The 23,298-nt window shown below is 41.2% G+C and overlaps 1 protein-coding gene across 1 annotated transcript in view; it reads left to right on the top strand.

Moving 5' to 3' along the window:
* The window catches only part of tbl3 (transducin beta like 3), an 85,027-nt gene that overhangs the window by 17,979 nt on the left and 43,750 nt on the right, over nucleotides 1–23,298 (top strand). Inside the window, exons 6-11 of the mRNA XM_063058864.1 lie at nucleotides 1,159–1,243; nucleotides 1,704–1,874; nucleotides 2,266–2,341; nucleotides 4,575–4,671; nucleotides 9,544–9,752; nucleotides 11,249–11,390. Coding sequence (XP_062914934.1) covers nucleotides 1,159–1,243; nucleotides 1,704–1,874; nucleotides 2,266–2,341; nucleotides 4,575–4,671; nucleotides 9,544–9,752; nucleotides 11,249–11,390 — 780 coding nt within the window. The remainder of the gene's footprint in view (nucleotides 1–1,158; nucleotides 1,244–1,703; nucleotides 1,875–2,265; nucleotides 2,342–4,574; nucleotides 4,672–9,543; nucleotides 9,753–11,248; nucleotides 11,391–23,298) is intronic.

Below are 23,298 nucleotides of genomic sequence, written 5' to 3'. Positions count from 1 at the left end.
TACACATTGAACAGTAGCTCACTGAGGATTGGTGCAGAACAGAGGCATCCGGGAATACAGGTCCATAATTGATGGAATGTGGCATCACAGGTAGATAAGGTCGTAAAGAAAGCTTTTGGCAGATTGGCCTTCATAAATCAATATACTGAGTACAGGAGTTGAGATGTAACAGACAATAGACAATAGGTGCAGGAGTAGGCCATTCGGCCCTTTGAGCCAGCACCACCATTCACTGTTATCATGGCTGATGTTGTTATGTTGAAGTTACTGTATACAAGATGTTGGTGAAGCCTAATTTGGAGTTTTGTGTGCAGTTTTGGTCCCCTATCTACAGAAAAGATGAAAGGTTGAAAACTGAGGAAGATTTACAAGGATGTTGCCAGGTCTGGAGGACCTGAGTTACAAGGAAAGGTTGAATAGGCTAGGACTTTCTTCCTTGGAACATAGAAGATTGAGGGGAGATTCGACAGAGGTGCACAAAATTACAAGGGGTATAAATAGGGTAAATGCAAGCAGGCTTTTTCCACCGAGACTACAACTAGAGGTCATGGGTTAAGAGTGAAAGGTGAAAAGTTTAAGGGGAACACTGGAGAAACTTCTTCATTCAGAGGGTCGTGAGAGTATGGGGCAAATTGCCAGTGCAAGTGGTGCATCTGAGCTCAATTTCAATGTTTGAGAACTTTTTGAAAAGGTGTATGGATGCCAGGAGTGCGGAGGGATATGGTCCTGATGCAGGTGTCAGTGGGAGTAGGCAGTTTAAATGGTTCAGCGCTAACGAGATGGGCTGAAGAGCCAGTTCTGTGCTGTACTTTTCTATGACTCTATAGAGCGGATAACTTAACTTTTTCCCAGGATGGAAATGGCTAATACAAGGGGGCGAAATTTTAAGGTGATTGAGGCATGTCAGAGTTAAGTTTTTAACACATTGGTAGGTGTGTGGAGCTCCCTGCCAGGGGTTGTGGCAGAGGCAGATACATTAGGGGCATTTAAGAAACTCCAAGATAAGCACATGAATGATAGAAAAATGGAGGGTTATGTAAGAGGTGCTTGGAGTAGGTTAGAAGGTCGGTACAACATCGTGGGTGGAAGGGCCTGTACTATGCTGTAATCCTCTGTGTTCTATGTAAGATACTTATATTTGCTGGTTTTGTTTTTCAGGTGGATGTGATAGCACCATCAAGATCTGGGATGTTATCAAGCAGTATTGTACCCACAATCTGAAGGGCTCTTTTGGAGTTGTCCAGTAAGGAAAATTAACTGACCTAATGTTGAAACTTGTTACACTTGGCTGCAATGATTTAAGAATTTAAAAAACACTGCATTAAAAGTCAAAAAGTCTAAAATATAATTACTCTGAGGTCTGTCTGGTGAGGTGGTTATGTATTTGCTAAAATTGAAAGAGGATGAAACTGATTACTCCTTGTGTCCTTGATGCTTTCAAAGACTCATCATCTCGTGTTCTCAATATTTATTGCTTATTTATTATTATTTTTTCTCATGTATTTTCACAGTTTGTTGTCTTTTGCACATTTATCTGTCCTGCTGGGTGTAGTCTTTCATTGGTTCTATTGTCTTCTTGGATTTACTGTGCATGCCCACAAGAAAATGAATCTCAGGGTTGTATAAGGTGACATGAACGTAGTTTGATAAATTTACTTTGAACTTTAAACTTACCTCTTCCCCATGCTACTCTTCGCTGGCAGCCTTGTTGAATTTCATCCTGACATATCACGTCTCCAACTTTTCTCCTCTGCAATGGACAATAAAATACGAGTTTGGAATCTGAACACCAGCAAGTGTATGATGATACTGGATGCTCACTACAGTGCTGTGACTTCATTGGCTTTCACTTTGGATGGAAACACGCTTGTCAGGTACTGCCAACATTAGTGATAGCTATGTAATATACAGTGTATCTTGCTGTTCTAGTCCTGTGTTTTGAGTTAATCAGTAGACTTATACAGGGTGTTTGCTGGAAATAAGAATGTTTGTACTTTGTAAGCAATAAACAGGGTTTAGTTTTACAGCTGAATAAATTTGCTCCTTTGTTTTCCTTTATGTGTGGCCATTTAAAAAACTTTGAAATACCATGTTTGTTCTAAACATTTACTCCGATCTTTTGTGCATGCACTACTGCTCGATGACATCTCAGATCTTGATGATGTTAATGCACTGTAGCTACCATGACATTTAAAAGATGATATGCAAACTAGAGTGAAGATTTAGTCTAACAGTCTAGCTTAATAAAGCTTTCTTTTTCCATAGCTCTGGCCGAGATAAAATATGCACTGTGTGGGACTTGACGACCTACAAATCTCAGAGAACAATTCCTGTGTTTGAAGTGAGTTGAACCAAGTATTTCTAACATTAAAGTAATTCCTGAAGTGTGAAATGTTTTCTGCAACATAAATTCTTGCTATTATCCTCACCATGTGACTTTCAGCTGGGTAGATTTTTTTCTTTCAGATGTGCACATGGGTTGTCAATTGTGGTCAAAAGGTGAAAACAGGCATTTAGGTATTCAAGTGCTGAGAATAAAATACTCCTATTTGAACATCCGAATTTAATACACTGCTTTGGACCTAATTGTTGATTACTGTAATTCAATCTTGCCTAAAGTTGTCAACTTGTCTAAGGGTAAATTCTTGACAGTAAACTGTCATGTTACCCCAACTCCAGTGAGCTCTGATAGAGAATTCAGCTGACAGTCTACCCTTGGCAACCTTGCCAAGCTTCTGAGTGATGGTTCCTTCCGTAAGCTTCATATCTTTTACCATGATGTTTTGCATTCAACACCTTAATTTCAGTTCAAGATCCATCAGGCAGCCTTTGAGGGTAAAAGGGTAATTTTGAACAAATTTTTGAAAACCACTCCTTTGCTCTCCAATTAAGCAAATCGGTGAATGAGTTAAGCCGGGTTGCAAATGGTGTAATTGATAAACACAAGAAATTCTGCAGATGCTGGAATTTTGAGCAATGCACAAAATGCTGGAGGAGCTCAACAAGTCAGGCAGTATCTGTGAGGGAGGGGAGAATCGGCGGTTGGCAGTTTGGGCCAAGATCTGATGTGTGGTCCTGGTGAAGAGTCGCGGCCTGAAACGTCAACTATTTATTACGCTTCATAGATACTGTCTGACTTGTTGAGTTTCTCCAGCAGATGGTGTAATTGCCCCTTTTATTCATTAGATGGCCTCCTTGTACAGTTTTGCCTTAACCACCCTTTTAGAGTCGTTATTTTATATATTCGTATTTCCTAGATGTGAAGATCATCCAGCCCACAAGTCTTTGCCAAGTCTTGAAACACATCCATTCTCTCATTTCTTTCCAAACGACATGTCTTTTTTTGCTCTCATGCCCAAAAACTTCCCATATTTCTTGTGGCACCCACCTGCAAGTAAAGAAGTGAAAACAAATTCAGGGAAATTATCCATTTGGATGCTAGCTAGCAGAAATACACTTCTCGGTATTTTCTCCTTGCCATCCGCCCCCCCCAAACCCCAACCCCATGTCCCAGTTTTATGGGGGTAATTGGGATTGACCCCATGGACCATGTGCACAATCTGTTAGCGAGTCCTGAAACCGTTTTGTACAGAAGTAAAGATATTAACTTTTTTTTTTGAACTTTCTGGCTCAAGGGACAAAGCAAAAGGCAAAATATGATCAGGTTTGATCAATATTTTAGTGATTGCACTGGAGTTCTGCAAGACGGTGTTAGACCCTCGCTTTGTGGTATATATCATTTTTCAGATGTTTGAAATGCAATCGTTGGCTGTCTTGGTTTGATAGTAGAGGAAACTGCTGGGATTGGTCGGGGATGGGAAAATGTTAAATAGAATTCCGATCCAGAGAATGATAAGATGATACAATTGGGTGGGAAAACAGGGTGGGTAAGTATTCCCACATACCTAAAGGACCCAAATAAGATGGTTAAAAAGGTTTGCTGGATACTTGTCTTTTTGGTTAAGGTACAAAATAGGAGCAAGATTGAACTGTATCAAACTGTCAGATCATTGTGTAGAGGTCTGATCATAACTTTCCAAGAAGGCTGTGATACCAGAGAGATGATCGAGAAGATGCATGTCTCTATCCCCAGGCATATAGAACATGGGGTTGAAGTCGAAGTTGGCTTTGTTGGAGTTGTTTTGCTTGGAGGAGGGGAGGCTGAGGTTCATAATATCACCAGGCACCCAGTTCGATTGAACTAAGAAAGACACATTTCCCTAAGGGAGTTTTGTAACTAAGGGGCATGGATTCAAGGTAACTATGAGAATAATCAAAGAGGAGTTGAGGGAATTTCCTTTTTGCCCAGTCAGACAGGTGATGGGCCTGGAGCACTGAAGGCAAAACCCTCATCTTATTTAAAAAGTACCTGGATAAACATTTGATTTTATAGCCTGTAGATTTTATTGGGAACTGTGATTAGTCTACAGTGTGGGCACAAAAGGTTAAATAGTCTCCTTCTGTGCTTTGCTTTGTTAAAAATTAGCAACTTCTCTCCAAAAGAATGGCTGTCTAATTTCATTAGTAAGAGTAATATTTTAATTTCTTTGTAAACCTAATTTGATTCTTGATAGGCTGTGGAAGCAGTGATATTATTGTCAGAAGATGAGGATTTCACTGCGCTGGGGGTGATGAGCAAAGAACAGCATTTTATCACAGCTGGTAGCAAAGGTAAGTTGCAGGAAGCTGGAGAGCATTGATGGAAAAAATTGCTCTGAACTTTTGAATGGCTTTTTTTTTTGCCAAAAATGCATCTAAAAGCAGTCAACCAGCGTGCTTATCCTGCTTATTTAAAAAAAAGGACGTAAGTGGTTATGGTGAAAATCCCAGGTTTTATTTTAAGATGTTATTTCATCTGCAGGTTGATTGTAAATGAATATGTTTGTTTTTTTTTAAAGAAACAGCTCTTGTTGGAAAATGGTGTTAATCTGTAGTGGTGCAATATCATACTCATTCCTGGTTCTTGGTAGGAAATTCTACCCATGGCGTTTCTATGGGATTTTTAATACCATTAGAAACATTGTTCCAGTACGAGTCCAAAAAATATTATCAATAATGCAATGTGTAATCTCTTTCTCTAAAATGATTGTGAACTTTGTTGGTACGTAAAACAACGCTCATTTATTCATGGAAAAACAAGCTTTTGCCAACCTGTTTTTTTCCCCCCCCCTTAAATAATGCTTGAGAACCAACACTCAAAACTATGTTCTTCGCCAGGCTGCTTCATAGTATCTCTGGCCACAATGTTTACACATTGATTACATTTAACATTGCATCTTAAGTGTATCTACATTTCAAGCTGAATTTCAGTGGGTATCTGTCTTTATCTAACACTCTTGCTGGATACTTGAGAGGTAGGTCATAGAAACACATATCAAAGTTGCTGGTGAACGCAGCAGGCCAGGCAGCATCTCTTGGAAGAGGTACAGTCGACGTTTCAGGCCGAGACCCTTCGGTAGGTCATAGTGTCAGGTTTCATAAGCAGCAACGGGCCACAGGTTGAGAATAGGGCTCATTGCTCAATACTCTGTCCATCTAGGGTTGACAGAGACCAATGCTTCAGGCTGATTTTTACTGAGATCTGAGGCCCCCTACAGCCGTACTGCTGTACCCATAGAGGTCAAGGTTAGAGTCACACCTCAGCCTTGGGGTCACTCTGTGCTGTTATATGCCTCATCCGATAGTTCCCTTCTCACTGGTGTAATATGCGGGTCACTTTTCCTAAGCTCCATTCTCAAAAGAAATCAGTCACAAGAGCATGTAATATCCTTTACAAAGCGAACAAAAGGCCCCTGGGCTCCTGGATGTTCCTCTGCCTCCCATCTCCCATCAGAGGCACAGTCCAAGATCTAAAAGTGTGCTGCTTGGATTCAACGTATGTTTCCTTAAGGGTTTTCTCCTGAGGAAACACTGAGATCAGCTGTAAGGCTAGTTGCATCTGCGAGATCTTGTAATTGGGTGGAACTGGTGCTGTGCATCTTTGGCACTATGGAAATTCAACAAAGCTCTTCTCATCCCCTCATGTTAGATTATAAACTTTGAATTAACCTTGAGTTTGAATTTTGAGCTAATTTTACTCCTGTAACAGGGAGAAGAAAACCTTGCTGTGGCTTTGATCAGCAGCATCATCCAGTAATTATCCTAAGGCTGGAGAGTGTCCATATCTTCCAGGGCAAAGCCAATTCTATGGCAGGATGACACACAATACTGATAGAATAGCATTAAGAAACAGGAAAGGAAATTTGTATCTGCGGAGTTGTTAATTTAAGTTATGTTGATGTAATTAAGTTGCGTTGAATAAAGTGACTCATTTAATGTCATCAGGAAATTTCTGATTTTAAAAATGTGCTGTAATATAGCCACCAAGACTAATTTGTAATGTAACTGGATTTCTTGAATTATAAAGACTTAGTTTTTGGATATTGACAGGTTAAGTAAATGGACTTAAAAACAGATGATGTAATAATGTGAGCAGGTGAGGTTATTCAATTGGATAGGAAGAATTTTAAAACAATACATGTTGAGAAGCATATAACTAATTTTTCTGTAAAATGAGATTAGGTGCTGTATGTGAATACTAAATTAGTATCTGGCTGCAACAAACTATCAGGAAATTTTTCTTTAATTGCACGGGGGGGTGGGAAGGGATGGCATTGAAGCATGTGAAGAAAGTCTTGTTAAATCTGTTCTGAGAACACAGTTCAGCTTTGATCTCATCTTGGGAAGGATACGGTTGCCTTTAAGATTGAACAGCAGAGGTCTACATAATTGATTCCTGGGATAAAGAAGACCTGTTTCATGAGGAAAGGTTGAGTAGAATGGACCCATATTTACTCAAATTTAGAGGATCTCATCGACACATAGGACCATGACAGGATAGGCACCGAGGTTACTTCCCTTGGAAGGAAAGATCAGAATCGGGGAGCGTAGTCTCTGGATAAGAGGTGTGATTTGTAGCTGGAGATCCAGAGGTATTCTTTTCAGTCAGGCGGTTGTGAACTTTTAGACTTTTGTGCACCGCAGAGCTGAGAAACTGAGTTGTTGAGAATTTTCAAGGCTGAATATGGTAGATTTTTGGACATGATAAGGGACATGAAGGTTGGATGGGAACGTGAAGTTGAAGAACAAGATCAGCAAAGTGAACAGGTGACTGCAACTGTTCTTGCCATATGTTTTAATTCTAACATGGAACCTGCTTTTCTCTACATCATGGGTGTGCATTGTTGAAAAAGGTTCAAACTTTTGAAAGTTTTTGTTTGCCAGGAAAAATAGCATTTTCCAATACTTGCATAACGTTACTATCTCACTTTAATGTCACATCTTAGTACAGATTGATGTATACAAAGGGCATCAATCCATATTCTCACTAAGTTGAACTGGTGTGTTTGTCCATTTCATCAGCTGTTTTGCAATGGAACAGTTCAGATTCTTGTAAGTATTACCCCCGCCCTGCAAGATTACAGTGCTGAAATCATTTTTTGTACTTTTGCGATCCCTGAATTATCGTGACATCTTTCTGGCCAAACTATAAACTAAATTTCTGTTGTTCAACATCTTCTGCAGCAAGTTTTATTCATTCTAATCTTGTAAACCCATCTTATTCTCTAATTGTTTAAATTTAAAATTCTTATCCAGCTCATTAAATATGGATATAGCCTTGCCTAAACTTTCGCAACTCCCGCCTGCTCTCATCTGACTGATTTAGTTGACCCACGTACTGGTGTTAATGGCTACATTTCAGTAATTTGGGTTGTATTTTCTCGTATTTTCCCTCCTGGGAAATGACATTATCTGCTTTACACTTCCTTTTCCTATATTGCATGAAGCTAGCCTTTTGTTTAATTTGAATACAGGTGTCCCCCGCTTTTCGAATGTTGGCTTTACGAAACTTCACTGTTACAAAAGACCTACATTAGTACACTGCTTTCGCTTTCAGAAGGTGTTTTCACTGTTACGAAAAAAAATCAGCGCCTGATAAAAGGCAGCGCGTGCCCCAAGCAGCCGCTCTCCCCGGATTTGGAACTGCATTCTCGCCGGCATTGCTTAAACATGTGCCTGTGAGCAGTCATTTGCAAGATAAGTTCTATGGTATCGGAAAAGCCTAAAAGAGCTCGTAAGGGTGTTACACTTAGCGTAAAACTTGACATAATTAAGCGTTTCGATCGTGGTGAACGAAGTAAGGACAAAGTGAGTTTGGCTTGTGAAAGTTGACGAACATGATGTTGAAGAGGTTTTGGCATCCCATGACCAAGATCTGATAGATGAAGAGCTGATGCAATTGGAAGAAAAAAGGATAACAATCGAAACCGAATGAGTAATGATAAAGTACGACTTTAATTTTGAAAGGGTACGTAGGTTTAGGGGATATTTGCAAGATGGTTTGAGTCCTTACAAAGAACTATGTGATAGAAAAATGTGCGAGGCTCAGCAGTCAAGCAAGCCTTCCACATCAGCCACAGCAGGCGATGAACCTCGACCTTCGACATTGAGGCGGGCAGAAATAGAAGATAACCTGCTTGCTCTAATGGAAACAAACGATGACGAGATGACACCCCAGTGTCCCACCACCCCAACCCGCAGGCCATGGACAGATACCGATTCGCAGAGAATGCAGCGGTAGCCGGGAGGCACACAGCACATCTTTAAGAAAAAAGCCGAAATAAATATGCTAATTAATTACGTGTCGGGCGGCACCTAATTAATAAGCATGTTTATTTCGGCTTTTTTCTTAAAGATGTGCTGTGTGCCTTCCGGCTACTGCTGCACCCCTGCATGCTTCGGGATTGGTATCAGTTGGAGGGTGAGGGGCCACTGCACTACCCCAACCTGCAACGACTCAGCCTAACACACCATCATCAGTGTGCTTGGCGCTGTCCCGATTCCGGTAAGTGATACTACGCTGTACATACATTATTTCTACTTTATATAGGCTGTGTATTTTTACGTGTTATTTGGTATGATTTGGCAGCTTCATAGCTTAAAGGTTACTGGAGAGCGCTTGCGCCGTGTTTTTGCCAACAGTGCTTGCGTGAGATTTTCTGCCGACGGCGCTTGCGTGAGATTTTCGCTGCTGAGAACAGTGCAGTATTTCTACTTTATATAGGCTGTGTATTTATCATATCATTCCTGCTTTTACTATATGTTACTGTTATTTTAGGTTTTATGTGTTATTTGGCATGATTTGGTAGGTTATTTTTGGGTCTGCGAACGCTCAGAAAATTTTTCCATATAAATAAATGGTAGTTGCTTCTTCGCTTTACGACATTTCGGCTTACGAACTGTTTCATAGGAACGCTGTACCTTCAGATGGCAGGGGTAACCTGCATCTCCTTTGGCTTTCTGCCTGTATTAACTAGGTCTCTGTGAAGATATTTTTTCATAGTAGAGGTGTTCCATAATAAATTTCATTAAAAAATTAAAACAGGTTAACTAATTTTAAATTCAGCTTCAATCCATAACACCTGAAACGACAAAGACATGAACTACTCCACATAATGATTTTAACTCTTTCAGATCTAATGCTTGAAACTTTTTTTTTGTTAGGGATCCTTCGAATTTGGGAAGCTAATTCTGGAAAATGCATATATTCCCAGTGTGTGCCTGGTAAACCTAAAAAGGAAACTGAAGATGATGCTGATGAACAGTCTCTAACTCACTGCATGCTTGTCCCGGCAACAAGGAAGCTAATGACTGTAACTGCCGAACATAACATCCTCACTTACGATCTGGGCACTTTGACACTTGCACGACAGGTAAGTAAAGCTTAAAGAATGATTTGCCACAGGCATCATAAAATTACTTATGAAATATTCAAACCTTTAATGGGATATAAATTTCATTTGCTGTTCTGCTACTGTGTTATGATTTGCATAGTGCTTTTGATGTTTTAAATACCCTGTTAGCTGTCCCATGACACTTTTATTATTTTTAAGTTGTTTCCCCATCTAGAAATCAGGCTCCTTGTGTGGTAGGGGATGTTCCAGGAAAGGTTAGTTTAGTGCACATTGGCGAGGAGGGTGTCTGGTAGACAGAACACACTTGGAGGATTGACAATCTGCTGGACATTGATAGATGCAAAAGAATTAATCAGGTAGTTAATGACAATGGATAGTGGAGGTGGGAACTGTGAAAATCATAGTGGTAAAGTTGTTGAGATTTACTGGTTAACTTGCTGGACCAAAAAGGAAGCCATCTGCTCCTTGACTCTGGAGTAGGACTGTAAAGACCCTTATTTGTTTAATTTATATTTTACCTCTAATGTTTGGATTTCTTGATCCAAGAAATCAATGTTAGCCGATTTAATGAGAAAATTACAATGGGTTGGTGACATAGTATATGGTTCCTCAATTTCAACTCTAGAAAACAGATTGATTGCCCATCAGGTAGAACCTGAAGAAAGAGCAGAAGAGCTAACAGATCAGGTTGCTGACCTTTCATCAGAGCATTTCTGTGGATGGTTTTATCAAATTGAAGGGTTCTGATGAAGACGTTGAGAGCACTGCTGGAGGTTTTTTTTAACCTGTTTTTCTCTCTCCTGCAGATTTGTCAGACATGCTAAGCATTTACATTTTTATTTCAGGATTACACCTGTAGTATTTTGGCTTTTGACTGCCTACTTGCAGTCAGTTTCTATAATAGGAAATGGCTGCGTTCAAGTGGGGAGAAAGTTTTGTTCAACTTTTGGAATTTTAACTTGACCTCTACAATCAACCCGTGCCATCAGTCTCTGGATGATTAAAGTGAACCCAGTATCTCTGAAATTACTAATACACACATTAATGAAGATAGGTAAAATCTACCTTGGCCTTTTCTTCAGTCTGCACTTCCATTACAAGGAAGAAGAAATTTCTTTGCCCAGTGTTTTTGGCAGAATAGAAGCAACTTACAAGACCATTGCATTTTTAAGGAAATTGGAATCAATTAAAAAGAAGAGGAATTTCAGGACATTAGCAGGGCAGTGGGATTTGTTCTGTTAGTATGGAATGGACAAGATAAAGAAAGTGAAATACTTTTTGCTTTTGATTCAGATGCAGGAGGTTAACATTTTAAGCAACCATTGGTTTCTTCACATTGTAAGTTACTTAATGAAGATAAAGATTTAGTGAGTCCTAAATGTTTTCTGAGCCATGGGGCAGATACTGTAATGTGAGACCACCAGTATTTAAATGTACACGACTGTCAAAGTTTTGTTATGTTTCTGCATTAATTATAGTGCTAGGATTAAGTTCTTATGCTTTTCTCTTTTTAGTTTGTTGGTTATAATGATGAGGTGCTGGACATAAAATTCCTGGGACCTTCTGACACGCACATTGTGGTAGCCACAAACAGTCCGCAGCTGAAAGTTTTTGAACTTGCAACGTTAAATTGTCAAGTCTTGTATGGTCATACAGGTGAGTGGACTGTGTGGGGAAATTGTTTTTTTTCCCCCCCTAAGGAAGTAGAAAGGAGAGAAATACTGGATTTCCCATTTTAGCAAATGTATTAAGTCTAATATGTGGGATTCTAATTCTCCATTATCTCCTTTGCATCTGTTCTCAGGATGAAGTTTTCCATTCTAGTTCTCAATTCCTTTGCCTCCACCATATCTATTTATTTGTTTGTTTATTTTATTTATTACATCTAAGGGAGTAAAAATCAGATTGTGTTTGTCTATTATTGTGACTTAGATGAAGATCAGACCACATTTTGAGTAATTAATGCAGAAAACCGGGTAATTGCAAAGGGTTCACAAACTTTATCTTGCAACTGTAGATAGGAGACTGCTTCATCAAGTACCTTCACTCCGTCTGCCACAAAATGCAGATTTCCCAGTGGCTGCTCATTCCAATTTGATTTTCCATTCCCATTTCAACATTTCGGTCCATGGTGGCCTCTACTACCATGATGAGGTCATACTCGAGCTGAAGGAGCAATGCCTCATATTCCGTCATCAATTTCACTAACTTTCGGTAATTTCTACTCCTTCCCTCCTTTCTTTTTCCATTCCCTGTTTTGGCACCCTTCTCACCCCTTTTCTTCTCACTTGCCCGTCACCTCGCCCTGCTGCCCCACCTCCTTCCTTATCCCCCACGATCCTCTTTCCTATCAGATTTCTTCTTCTTCAGCTCTTTACCTCTTTCACCTATCCACTCCCAGCTTCTTACCTCATTTTCCATCCACCTTCCCCCTGGCCTCGTCTACCTTGTGCTCCTTCCATCCCCCCACCTTATTCTGGCTTCTTCCCCCTTCCTGTCCTGGTGACAAATTTCAGCCTGAAACTTTCACTGTTTATTCCTCTCCATGATCTGCTGAGTTCCTCCTGATTTCCAGCATTTGCCAAACCTCTTGTGTTTATAATACCTAGGATTTATTGGTTCTGAGTTCAGAGAATGAAATTCCCTCGTATGGACATGGGTGCCAAAAAATACTAATTATTGTCTTAGTTCTAATATAAATCTATTCACTTCATATGGCACTTTGCTAAATTGAGTTCTGTAGAAAATCGTATGACACATGATTTTGCAAAATACTGCTGCTCACTCCATACATTTGAATCGATCATTTTAACCCTCTTTTAGCTCCTTGTTTTTCTCTCTGCTTTTCAATGTGCCTGATGACTGAGTTAAGGTTTCTTTCACTGTTTACCTGAATACAAATAAATCCTGAGAAAAATCTTTGTTCAAAGGAGGAATAGAAGGCAGTATTTAGTACTATATGAATGTCTTCAGTCAAATATCAATGATGTTTGGAGATAAAAATCACAAAGAAGAGCCAAAACAGAAATGTTTTGGGGTTAGAATAAAGTGTTGAAGGCTGGGGTAGGGTTCCTATGTGGAATGTACTGGTGTGGACCTGCTGAATTAAATAGTTTATTTCTTTTCTATAACTACTTTTATGAACTAGCTCAGACCATTTTGTTCGGTTTCCTAGGACCAGTGAAAGGAGGGCAACCAAGAGCAATTGTAAGCATGGGTTTAGTTTTTAATTATAAGTTTAACATTGTTGCAAGACAAGTGAACCTTGTTTTGGTAAAATACTGCGAGAGGTACAGTCAACAATTTGGGCTAAGACCACGAAGGGTCTCGACCTGAAACGTCGACTGTACCTCTTCCTAGAGATGCTGCCTGGCCTGCTGCATTCACCAGCAACTTTTATGTGTGTTGCTTGAAATTCCAGCATCTGCAGATTTTTCTGTGTTTGCACTGTTAAAATACTTGTGGTTCTCTTTGTTTTTAAATGATATGCAAATGTCCTTGCTTCCTCCTGTGCGAATTTATTTGAAGTGGAACAATGATCTGTTAGCCGTCATTCACAGTTACTATCAGACAGCATGTGATAAAGCATCCGTCTCAGTTATAGTTATTCTTTTGCTTGTTGCCCCAAATTATCTTTCCGGAATTCCCACGTTCCTTAGGCTAAGCTTTTTCATCACAATTAGTCCAGTCAGGCAGTAAAATCTGACTGGAAGGATTTGCTTGAAATTCAGCATTTAATTAATAATGTACGCTTAACATTACATGAAACTATTTGGAGAATTGAATAAATATACTAAATTACAACATATGTAACTTAAGTCCTTTAAAAAATTCCCACTGGCACATCCTAAGTTCTTAAATAGCCATTTTTGGCTGCAAATACATCCATCAAGGTCAACATTTCCTTTAGAATTATGAGAAAATATCCTTTAGATAACTGCATGTATATATTTCTAGAGTTCCATTTACTGAGATCAATAACTACTTTACTCCAGTGAATGAATAAATCAGTTGAATATAACTACTGTCATAAAGTCGGAGAAGAATGGCACAGAAACAGACCCTTCGCCCATCTAGTCCATGCTGAAACCATTTAAAACTTCCTTATCCTGGATTATGGGCCTCCATATCCCTACTATCCATGTATTTAGCCAAACTTTTCTTTAATGTTGAAATCAAGCTTGCATGGACCACTTGTGCTGGCAGCTTATTCCACACTCTCTGACCCTCTGAGTGAAGTAGTTTCCCCTCATGTTCCCCTTAAACTATACACATTTCACCCTTAGCCCATGACCTCTAGTTGTACTCCCACCCAACCTCAGTGGAAAAAGCCTGCTTGCACTTACTCCATTTATACCCCTCATAATTTTGTATGTCTCCTATCAAATCTCTTCCTTTCTATGTCATAAAGAATACAGTCCTAACCTATTCAATCTCTCCTTGTAACTCAGGTCCTCTAGACCTGGCAATATCATTGTAAATTTTCTCTGCACTCTTTCAGCTTTGTCTACATCTTTCCCTTTAGGCAAGTGACTAAAACTGCGTGCAATACTCCAAATTAGGCCTCCCCAACATCTGATGCAACTTCAACAGAACATCCCCTCTTCTGTACTCAGTACATTGTTTTATGAAGGCCAATGTGCCAAAAGCTTTCTTTACAGCCCTATCTACCTGTGACACCACTTTCAATGAATTATGGACCTGTATTCCCGGATCTTTTTGTTCTACCGCACTCCTCAGTGGCCTACCATTCACTGGTTGGCCCTACTGAAGTGCAAAACCTTGCATTTGCCTGCATTAATTTCCATCTACCATTTTTCAGCCCATTTTTCCAGCTGATGCAGATCTCTCTGCAGGCCATGATAGTCTTCCTCCCTGTCTACTATACGCCCAGTCTTGGTGTCATCTGCAAATTTGCTTATCCAGTTAACTGCATTATCATCCAGATCATTGATATAATGACAAACAGCAAAGGATCCAACACCAATCCCTGCAGCCCACCACTAGCCACCAATGTCAAATCCAGTTTGTGACCTGATCTTGAATACGAGTGACTGAACCTTCTTGGCCAGCCTTTCATGTGGGATCTTGTCAAATTCCATACTAAAATCTATGTAGACAACATCCACTGCCTTGCCTTCATCCACTTTCCTGGTAACTTCCTCGAGAAACTCTCTAAGATTGGTTAGACGTGACTTACCACGCACAAAGCCATGCTGACTACCCTTAATCAGCCCCTGTCTATCCAAATATATATCCGGTCCCTTCGAATACCCTCTAATAACTTTCCCACAAATTATGTCAGACTCACTGGCTTTTTCTGGTTTCTGTTTAGAGCCTTTTTAAACAGCGGAACAACATTGGTTATCCTCTAGTCCTCTGGTACTTCCCCCGTCGCTAAGTATGTTTTAAATGTCTCTGCTAGGCTCCTGGCAATGCCTGCACTTGCCTCCCATAGGGCCCGAGGGAACACCTTGTTAGGCTCTGAGGATTTATCAACTCTCACTTGCCTCAGGGCAGCAAACACCTCCTCCTCTATAGTTTGTGCAGGGTCCATGAAGTTGATGCAGCTTTACTTCACTTTTATAGACTATGTATCTGTCTCCCGAGTAAATACAGATGCAAAGAATGCATTTAAGATCTCCCCCATGTGTTTTGGGAAAACATATGGATTATGTTCTGGTCTTCCAGAGCAGGGGTCCCTAACCCTTTTTGCACTGCGGACCGGCCGACCGGCGGGGTGGGGGTGGGGTAGGGTTGCCAATGGACAAGAGTCGCGGTGTTTACCCCGAGAAAGACTACAATGACCATGAAGCCTTGCGCGGGCACCAGTGCGCATGCGTGTACATGCTGATTTTTCCCCACGAGTTTGGCGATTCTGTTCGGGGGGGGCGGGGGCTGTTAATCACGACCGGAATATAGGTGTTAAGTGGCTAATACACTCAATTTCGTTTCTAAAAAGGTTTATCTAACAAATTTAATATTAAACACAAAGCGCATATTTTCCTTGTATGAGTATAGTGATAAGTCAATTATCAGGGGAGGACAGGGGAGCTTGAAGTAAGTGTTGAACGAACTTCCAGTAAACGTGGTAGAGGCAGGTTCGATATTATCATTTAAAGAAAAATTGGATAGGTATATGGACAGGAAAGGAATGGAGTGTTATTGGCTGAGTGCAGGTTGGTGGGACTAGGTGAGAGTAGCGTTCGGCACAGACTGAAAGGGCAAAGATGGCTTATTTCCATGCTGAATTGCTATATGGTTATATAAGTCACTTATAAGTCAATAGCATCATAACAGTTTAAGTAACGGTTGGATGTTAAACACACAGCACATATTTTCCCTGTTTGAACATATAAAATCATTGCAACACACCAATATCGCCGAATCAGTGGGAGCCCTGGGCTTGTTTTCCTGCAACAAGACGGTCCTATCGAGGGGTGATGGGAGACAGCGATACTCGAACGGGGTTCCTTATGTCCAGTCTATTCCACAATTTAGTTTTCATTGCATTCATTGCAGAGATATGTTGGAAATGGAAGCAACGTTTTCAGTGCTTTCGTGGCTATCTCAGGATATTTAGCCTTGACTTTGATCCAGAATGCCAGCAGAAATGTTATGTCAAACATACTTTTCAGCCCGCCGTCATTTGCAAGTTCGAGGAGTTGATTTTCTTCCCGCGCTGACACAGATGGCGTGTAGGTCACGACCTCGCATGCGTAATAACCTTGTGTGCGTTCAAGCTCGACAGTGGGCGTGACAGGGAATGAGGAAAGGTACCGCTGACTCATATTGTTCCATATTGCCAAATCATATCGTTTCCTCGCGGCCCGGTAGCACGTGCTTTGCAACCTGGTACTGGTCCGCGGCCGGGTGGTTGGGGACCGCTGTTCCAGAGGACCGTTTTTGTCCTTAGCAATCCTTTTGCTCTGAACGTAACCTGTAGATTCTCCTTCACCTTGTCTACAAGAACAACTTTAATACTTTCTTTTAGATTTCGTGATTTCTTCCTTAAGTGTTCTGTTGCATTTCTTCTACTCTATAAGCACCTCATTTGTTCCTATTTGGCTATACTTGCTATGCACCTCTTTTTTCTTCCTCTTAAGAGCCTCAATATCTCTTGAAAACCAATGTTCCCATGCTTATTATCTTTACCTTTTATTCTGACAGGCATATACAAGCTTTGTGCTCTCAAAATTTTGTTTTTGAAGGCTTTCCAATTTCCAAGTAAACCTTTTCCAGAAAACAGCTTCCCCAATCCATACTTGCCAGATCATTTCTGATATCATCAGAATTGACCTTTCTCCAATTTAGAATCTTAATCCGCAGACCAGACTTACCTCTTTGCATATTACTTTGAAGCTAATGGCACTGTGTTCACTGGATGCAAAGTGTTCCCCTGCACAAACTTCTGTCACCTGCCCTGTCTCATTCCCTAATATCGAATCCAGTATTGCACATTCTCTCATTAGGACCTCTACATATTGATGAAGGAAACTTTCTTGGACAGGTTTGACAAACTCTGTCCCATCTAGTCCTTTTACAGTATGGGATTCCCAGTCAATATGTGGAAGGTTAAAATCACCTACTATAACAACCTTATATTTCGCAACTATCTGCACTCTCTTTACAAATTTGTTCCTCTAAATCCCTAGGACTGTTGGGTGCTCTGTAATATAGCCCCATTAACGGGATCATACCTTCCTTATTTCTCATTTCCACCCATTACGCCTCACTAGTCGAGTTCTCCAGTCTGTCTTGACAGAGCACTGCTGTGACATTTTCCCTGACTAGTAATGCCACCCCTCCTCCTTTAATCCCTCCTGCTCTGTCATATCTAAAGCATTGGAACCCTGGAATTTTTAGCTGCCAGTCTTGTCCCCCGGAACCAGGTCTCACTAATGGCTATGTCATAATTCTATGCCTAGAGCTCAGCTGCCTTTCCTACAATATTTACATGCGCAGTTCATGATACTAGTTGCACCATGCTTTTGATTCCTGACTTTGAGGTCTTACCAACATCTGTCTCCACAACCTCTCCACTAATTGTCCTGGCAGTCTAGTCCCCGCAACTCTAGTTTAAACCGTACTGTGCAGCATTAACAAACCTTCCCACTAAGCTATTAGCCCCCCTCTAGTTCAGGTGCAATCCTTCCCTTTGATAGAGGTTCCACCTTCCCTGGAAGAGAGCCCAATGGTCCAAAAATACTCTGCCCTTCCTCCTACACCAACTCCTTAGCCATGTATTAAACTGTATAATCGTCCCAGTTCTAGCCTCACTAGCACTTGGCATATGTAGCAATCCTGAGATCACAACCATGGAGGTCCTGCCTTTTAACTTGGCAACTAACTCCCTGAACTTCCTGTGCAGAACCTCATCAGTTGCCCTACCCTTGTGATTGGTACCTACATGGTCTTGAACTTCTGATTGTTTACCCTCCCACTTAAGAATGCTGAGGTCTTGATTGGAGGTGCCCCGGGCCCTGGCACCTGGAGGCAACATACCATCCAGGAATCTCGTTCTCGCCCACAGAACCTCCCGTCTGTTCCCCTAACTAACGAGTCACCTAGCACCACAGCAATACTTCTCAACCCTTTTCTCTTCTGGGTCACAGATCCAGACTCGATTCCAGAGACCTGACACTGTGACTTTCCTCTGTTAGGTCATTTCCCCCTTCCCCCCCCAAACAGTATCCAAAGTTATATCCCTGTTGTTGAGGGCAATGGCCACTCTGCACTGGCTCCTTAACCCCTTTCCCCTTCCTGACTGTCACTCAGTTTTCTGTATCCTGCACTTTAAGTGTAACTACCTCTCCATATAGCCTATCTGTCACCCCTTCAGCTTCCAAATTGATTCGGAGTTCATCCAGTTCCAGTTCCAGCTCCAGCTCCTGAATGTGGATTGTTAGAAGCTGCAGCTGGATGCAGTTCTTGCAGTTGTAGTCATCAGGAACACTGAGCTTCCCACATCCCGCAAATCCTGCCTGGCATCTCAATGTCATAGCTGAGCAGCTATAAAGAAGAGAGGAAAACAAAACTTAACCTAGAGCCTTTCTTTCCTTTGCTTTCTCTGACTGAAGCCTCTCTTGGCTGAAGCCTCAAAGAGCTAAAGCATCAAGATTAACCACTCTGACTTTGTCCACTCAGACGATGGTTGCTGCGATGAGGACCACTGTACTTGTCTCTGCCTTCCTTTAATTTGCCCTTGCCAATCAATCTTCAATGTGGATTGGTCGTTTGTCAAAGCTCTTAAACTGCTGTGACCCGCTGCTCCCTTTTTCTGCTTGGGCAGTGGACTGGAGTGAAATCACCTCCGTTCAAACTTCCGATGTCCAGATTGGTCACTGGTCAAAGATCAATGGAATGTATACTTGTATTAAATGTTTCCAAATTAGTATAATTGGCGAAAAAGAGACTTTGATTTTTGTGTTATCAACATCTTAAAGTGAAGTAGTCTTCAGGGTTAGTATGGTTTGAAATAGGTTCATGACTAATCAAAATGCATGATTATCAATCATTACTGTTTAAAAAGTATCATTGGAAAATACTTTTCAAACAGTAATGATTGATAATCATGCATGTTGATTCGTCATGAACCTATTTCAGACCACACTAACCCTGAAGACCAAAAGTAAAGAAAAAGTGAAAATTTATTTCAGCATGTTGGCCATTTTTGCTTTGGCTTCTTTTAATTGTCAAAGTAGTGATATGGTGTAGTTGATATTTTAAAATTTTATTTATTGAGATACAGTGCAGAGTAGTCTCTTCAGGACCTCCGAGCCGTGCCATACAGCAATCCCCGATTTAGCTGTAGCCTAATCACGGACAACTTACAATGACCAATTAACCCATCAATTGGTAGGCCTGGTAGGAGGAAGCCCACATGGTCACAGGGAGAACGTACAAACTCCTTGTGGGCAGCGGTGGGAACTGAACCTGGATCACTGATACTGTGAAGCATTGTGCTAACCGCTATGCTGCCATGCGGCCCCATATCAAACTGGAAACAGTACATTGTTTTCTCTTCAGGAGGTGAGGGCTCAGTGAAACATAGGATGTTTATTTAAAAAAATGCTGTCTTCATTTTTAAAATAAGTATTATTTCACAGCTGAAGAAATTAATATTGGAGCATGTGAGTGAATTGAAAAAAACTTACCAAAACTGCTAGTGTAGTGTATTGACAGTTATGAATCTGTTTGATTGCAATGCTCATGGATATAATATAAATGCTGTACTGTACATTGAGCTCAGTACTAAATCCCACATCCATGAGTTTTTTTGTGAATGGGTTGTCAATGGTGATTCATCTTCCTCACGTGATCTTACAGTAAGAAAAGCATCAACTGGGCAAATTGCCGTTTCTTCTCTACCTTGTTTAAGGCAACCTTTTGTTCTTATTCTCATTGCTCGCTAATAGTTTTCTTTTCTGCTGGTTGATCTGTTGGGGACTGACAGCTAGAAATACATAATACCTGAGCTGGGTATATCTTGACATAACATCAACTGGAGGAATTGGTTACGTGTGGCTAGGAGGGGTGGGGAGAAAAATGAACTTCACCTGAAGTGGGCTGAGAACCAAGAGCTCAGATAGAGCTTTAAATTCAATGATGCAATGTAGCTGTAGATGGGGAGCATTCAGGAAAGAAAAAAAAACAATGTTAAAGAGCAAAGTCAAGATAATAGTGCTATGACGATATAATTGTGGTTAAAATGCAATAGGTATCAATGAGAATGCGGTAACAGAAGGGAAGGGGAGAGAAGAGTAGTGCAGTAGTGATAGGGGATTCCATAATTAGAGGAGTAGACAACAGACTCTGTGGACATGAAAGAGACACCCGGATGGTATGTTGGCTCACAGGTGCCAGGGTTGGGGATGTTTCAGATCGAGTCCACAGCATTCTGAAGGGAGAAGATGAAGAGCCGGAAGTCGTGGTACATATTTTTACCTCCTCAGGTCCTGAGGAGAGAATATTGGGAGCTGGGGAGAAAGCTGAGAAGCAAAGCCTTCGGGGTAGTAACCTCTGGATTGCTGCCTGTGACATGGGCCCATGATGATAAGAAAAGGATGATTTCACAGATGAATGCATGGCTGAAGAATTGGTGCAGTGAATAGGTTTTTACATTTCTGGGTCTTTAGGATCTTCTGGAGAAGGTATGACCTGTACAAAAAGAATGCGTTGCACCTGAACCTGAAAGGGACCAATGTCCTTGCGGGCAGGTTTACTAGAGCTGTTGGTGAGGGTTTAAACTAATTTGACAGGGCGGATGGGAACCGGAATGATAGGGCTGAGGATGGGGCAGTTGGTATACAAGTCGATGCAGTGTGTAGTAAGATTGTGGAAGGTCAGGCAGATGATAAGGAAATGTTGCAGTCAGTGGCATGACTTGAAGTGTAACATGGGGGCAAAACTGAAAAGGGTGACGAACACAGGACTGGATATGTTGTATTTGAATACGCGCAGTATACAGAATAAGGCAGATGATCTTGTAGCACAATTAGAGGTTGGCAGGTATGATGTTGAGGGCATTGAGTCATAGCTGAAAGAAGATCATAGTTGGGAGCTTACATCCAAGGATACATCTTGTACCAAAAGGATAGGTAGAAAGGGAGAGAGTGTGGGGTGGCTCTGTTAGTAAAAACTGAAGTCAATCCTTAAAAAGAGGTGACATAGGATCAGGAGATGTAGTACCCTTGTGGGTAGAGCTAAGAAAGTAAAAAGACCCTGATGAGTTATATGCAGGCCTCTGAACTGTGGTCAGGATGTAGTCTACAAATTAAAATGGAAGATAAGGACATGTAAAAAGGGCAATATTGTGATAGTCATGGAGAATTTCAATATACAGGTGTCCCCTGCTTTTCGAACGTTCGCTTTACGAAACCTCACTGTTACGAAAGACCTACATTAGTACCCTGTTTTCGCTTTCAGAAGGTGTTTTCACTGTTACGAAAAAAAATTCAGCGCGCGAAAAAAATCAGCGCACGATAAAAAGCAGCACGCGCCCCGAGCAGCCGCTCTCCCCGGATTCGGAACGGCATTCTCGCCAGCATTGCTTTAACACGAGCCTGTGAGCAGCTGTTTGCAAGATGAGTTCTATGGTGTCGGAAAAGCCTGAAAGAGCTCGTAAGGGTGTTACACTTAGCTTAAAACTAGACATAATTAAGCGTTTCGATCATGATGAACGAAGCAAGGACAAAGTGAGTTTGGCTTGTGGAAGCTGACGAAGATGATGTTGAAGAGGCTTTGGCATCCCATGACCAAGAGCTGATAGATGAAGAGCTGATGCAATTGGAAGAGGAAAGGATAACAATTGAAACCGAATGAGTAATGATAAAGTACGACTTTAATTTTGAAAGGGTACATAGGTTTGGGGGATATTTGCAAGATTCTTTAAGTCCTTACAAAGAACTGTATGATAGAAAAATGTGCGAGGCTCAGCAGTCAAGCAAGCCACAGCAGACGACGAACCTCGACCTTCGATATCAAGGCGGGCAGTCATAGGAGAAGATGAGCTGCCTGCTCTAATGGAAACAGACGACGAGATGACACCCCAGTGTCCCACCACCCCAACACACAGGCCGCGGACGGATATTATACCGATTCGCGGAGAATGCAGCAGTAGCCGGGAGGCACACAGCACATCTTTAAGAAAAAAGCCGAAATAAACATGCTAATTAATTAGGTGCCGCCCCACACGTAATTGTCAGCCAAGATCAGAGGCGATGCAATTGGCACTGATCTGGGCCGACAATTACGTGTCGGGCGGCATGTAATTAATTAGCATGTTTATTTCGGCTTTTTTCTTAAAGATCTGCTGTGTGCCTCCTGGCTACCGCTGCACCCCTGCATGCTTCGCGGCAATGTATTGGTTGGTGGCCCGGAGGGTGGGGGCCACTGCACCACCCAACCTGCGACGACTCAGCCTAAGACACCATTATCAGTGTGCTCTGCACTGTCCCGATTCCGGTAAGTGATACTACACTGTACATACATTATTTCTACTTTATATAGGCTGTGTATTTTTACGTGTTATTTGGTATGGTTTGGCAGCTTCATAGCTTAAAGGTTACTGGAGAGCACTTGCGACGTGTTTTTGCCTACAGCGCTTGCGTGAGATTTTCTGCCGACGGCACTTGCGTGAGATTTTTGCTACAGAGAACAGTTCAGTAATGATTGTGGAAAAGTATTTCTACTTTATATAGGCTGTGAATTTATCATATCATTCCTCCTTTTACTATATGTTACTGTTATTTTAGGTTTTATGTGTTATTTGGCATGATTTGGTAGGTTATTTTTGGGTCTGCGAACACTCACAAAATTTTCCCATATAAATAAATGGCAATTGCTTCTTTGCTTTACGACATTTTGGCTTATGAACTGTTTCATAGGAACGCTCTACCTTCGGATGGCGGGGGAAACCTATAGAGGTGAATTGGGAAAATCAGGTTGGTGCTGGATCTCAAGACAGAATTTGTAGAATACCAGTACGATGGTTTTTTAGAGCAGTTTGTGATTGAGCCCCTTAGGAGAAAAACAATTCTGGGTTGGGTGTTGTGTAATGACC

This window comes from Mobula hypostoma, chromosome 9, assembly GCF_963921235.1.
Source record: "Mobula hypostoma chromosome 9, sMobHyp1.1, whole genome shotgun sequence".
Lineage (NCBI taxonomy): Eukaryota > Metazoa > Chordata > Chondrichthyes > Myliobatiformes > Myliobatidae > Mobula > Mobula hypostoma.
This window is presented reverse-complemented; position numbering and strand designations above follow the sequence as displayed.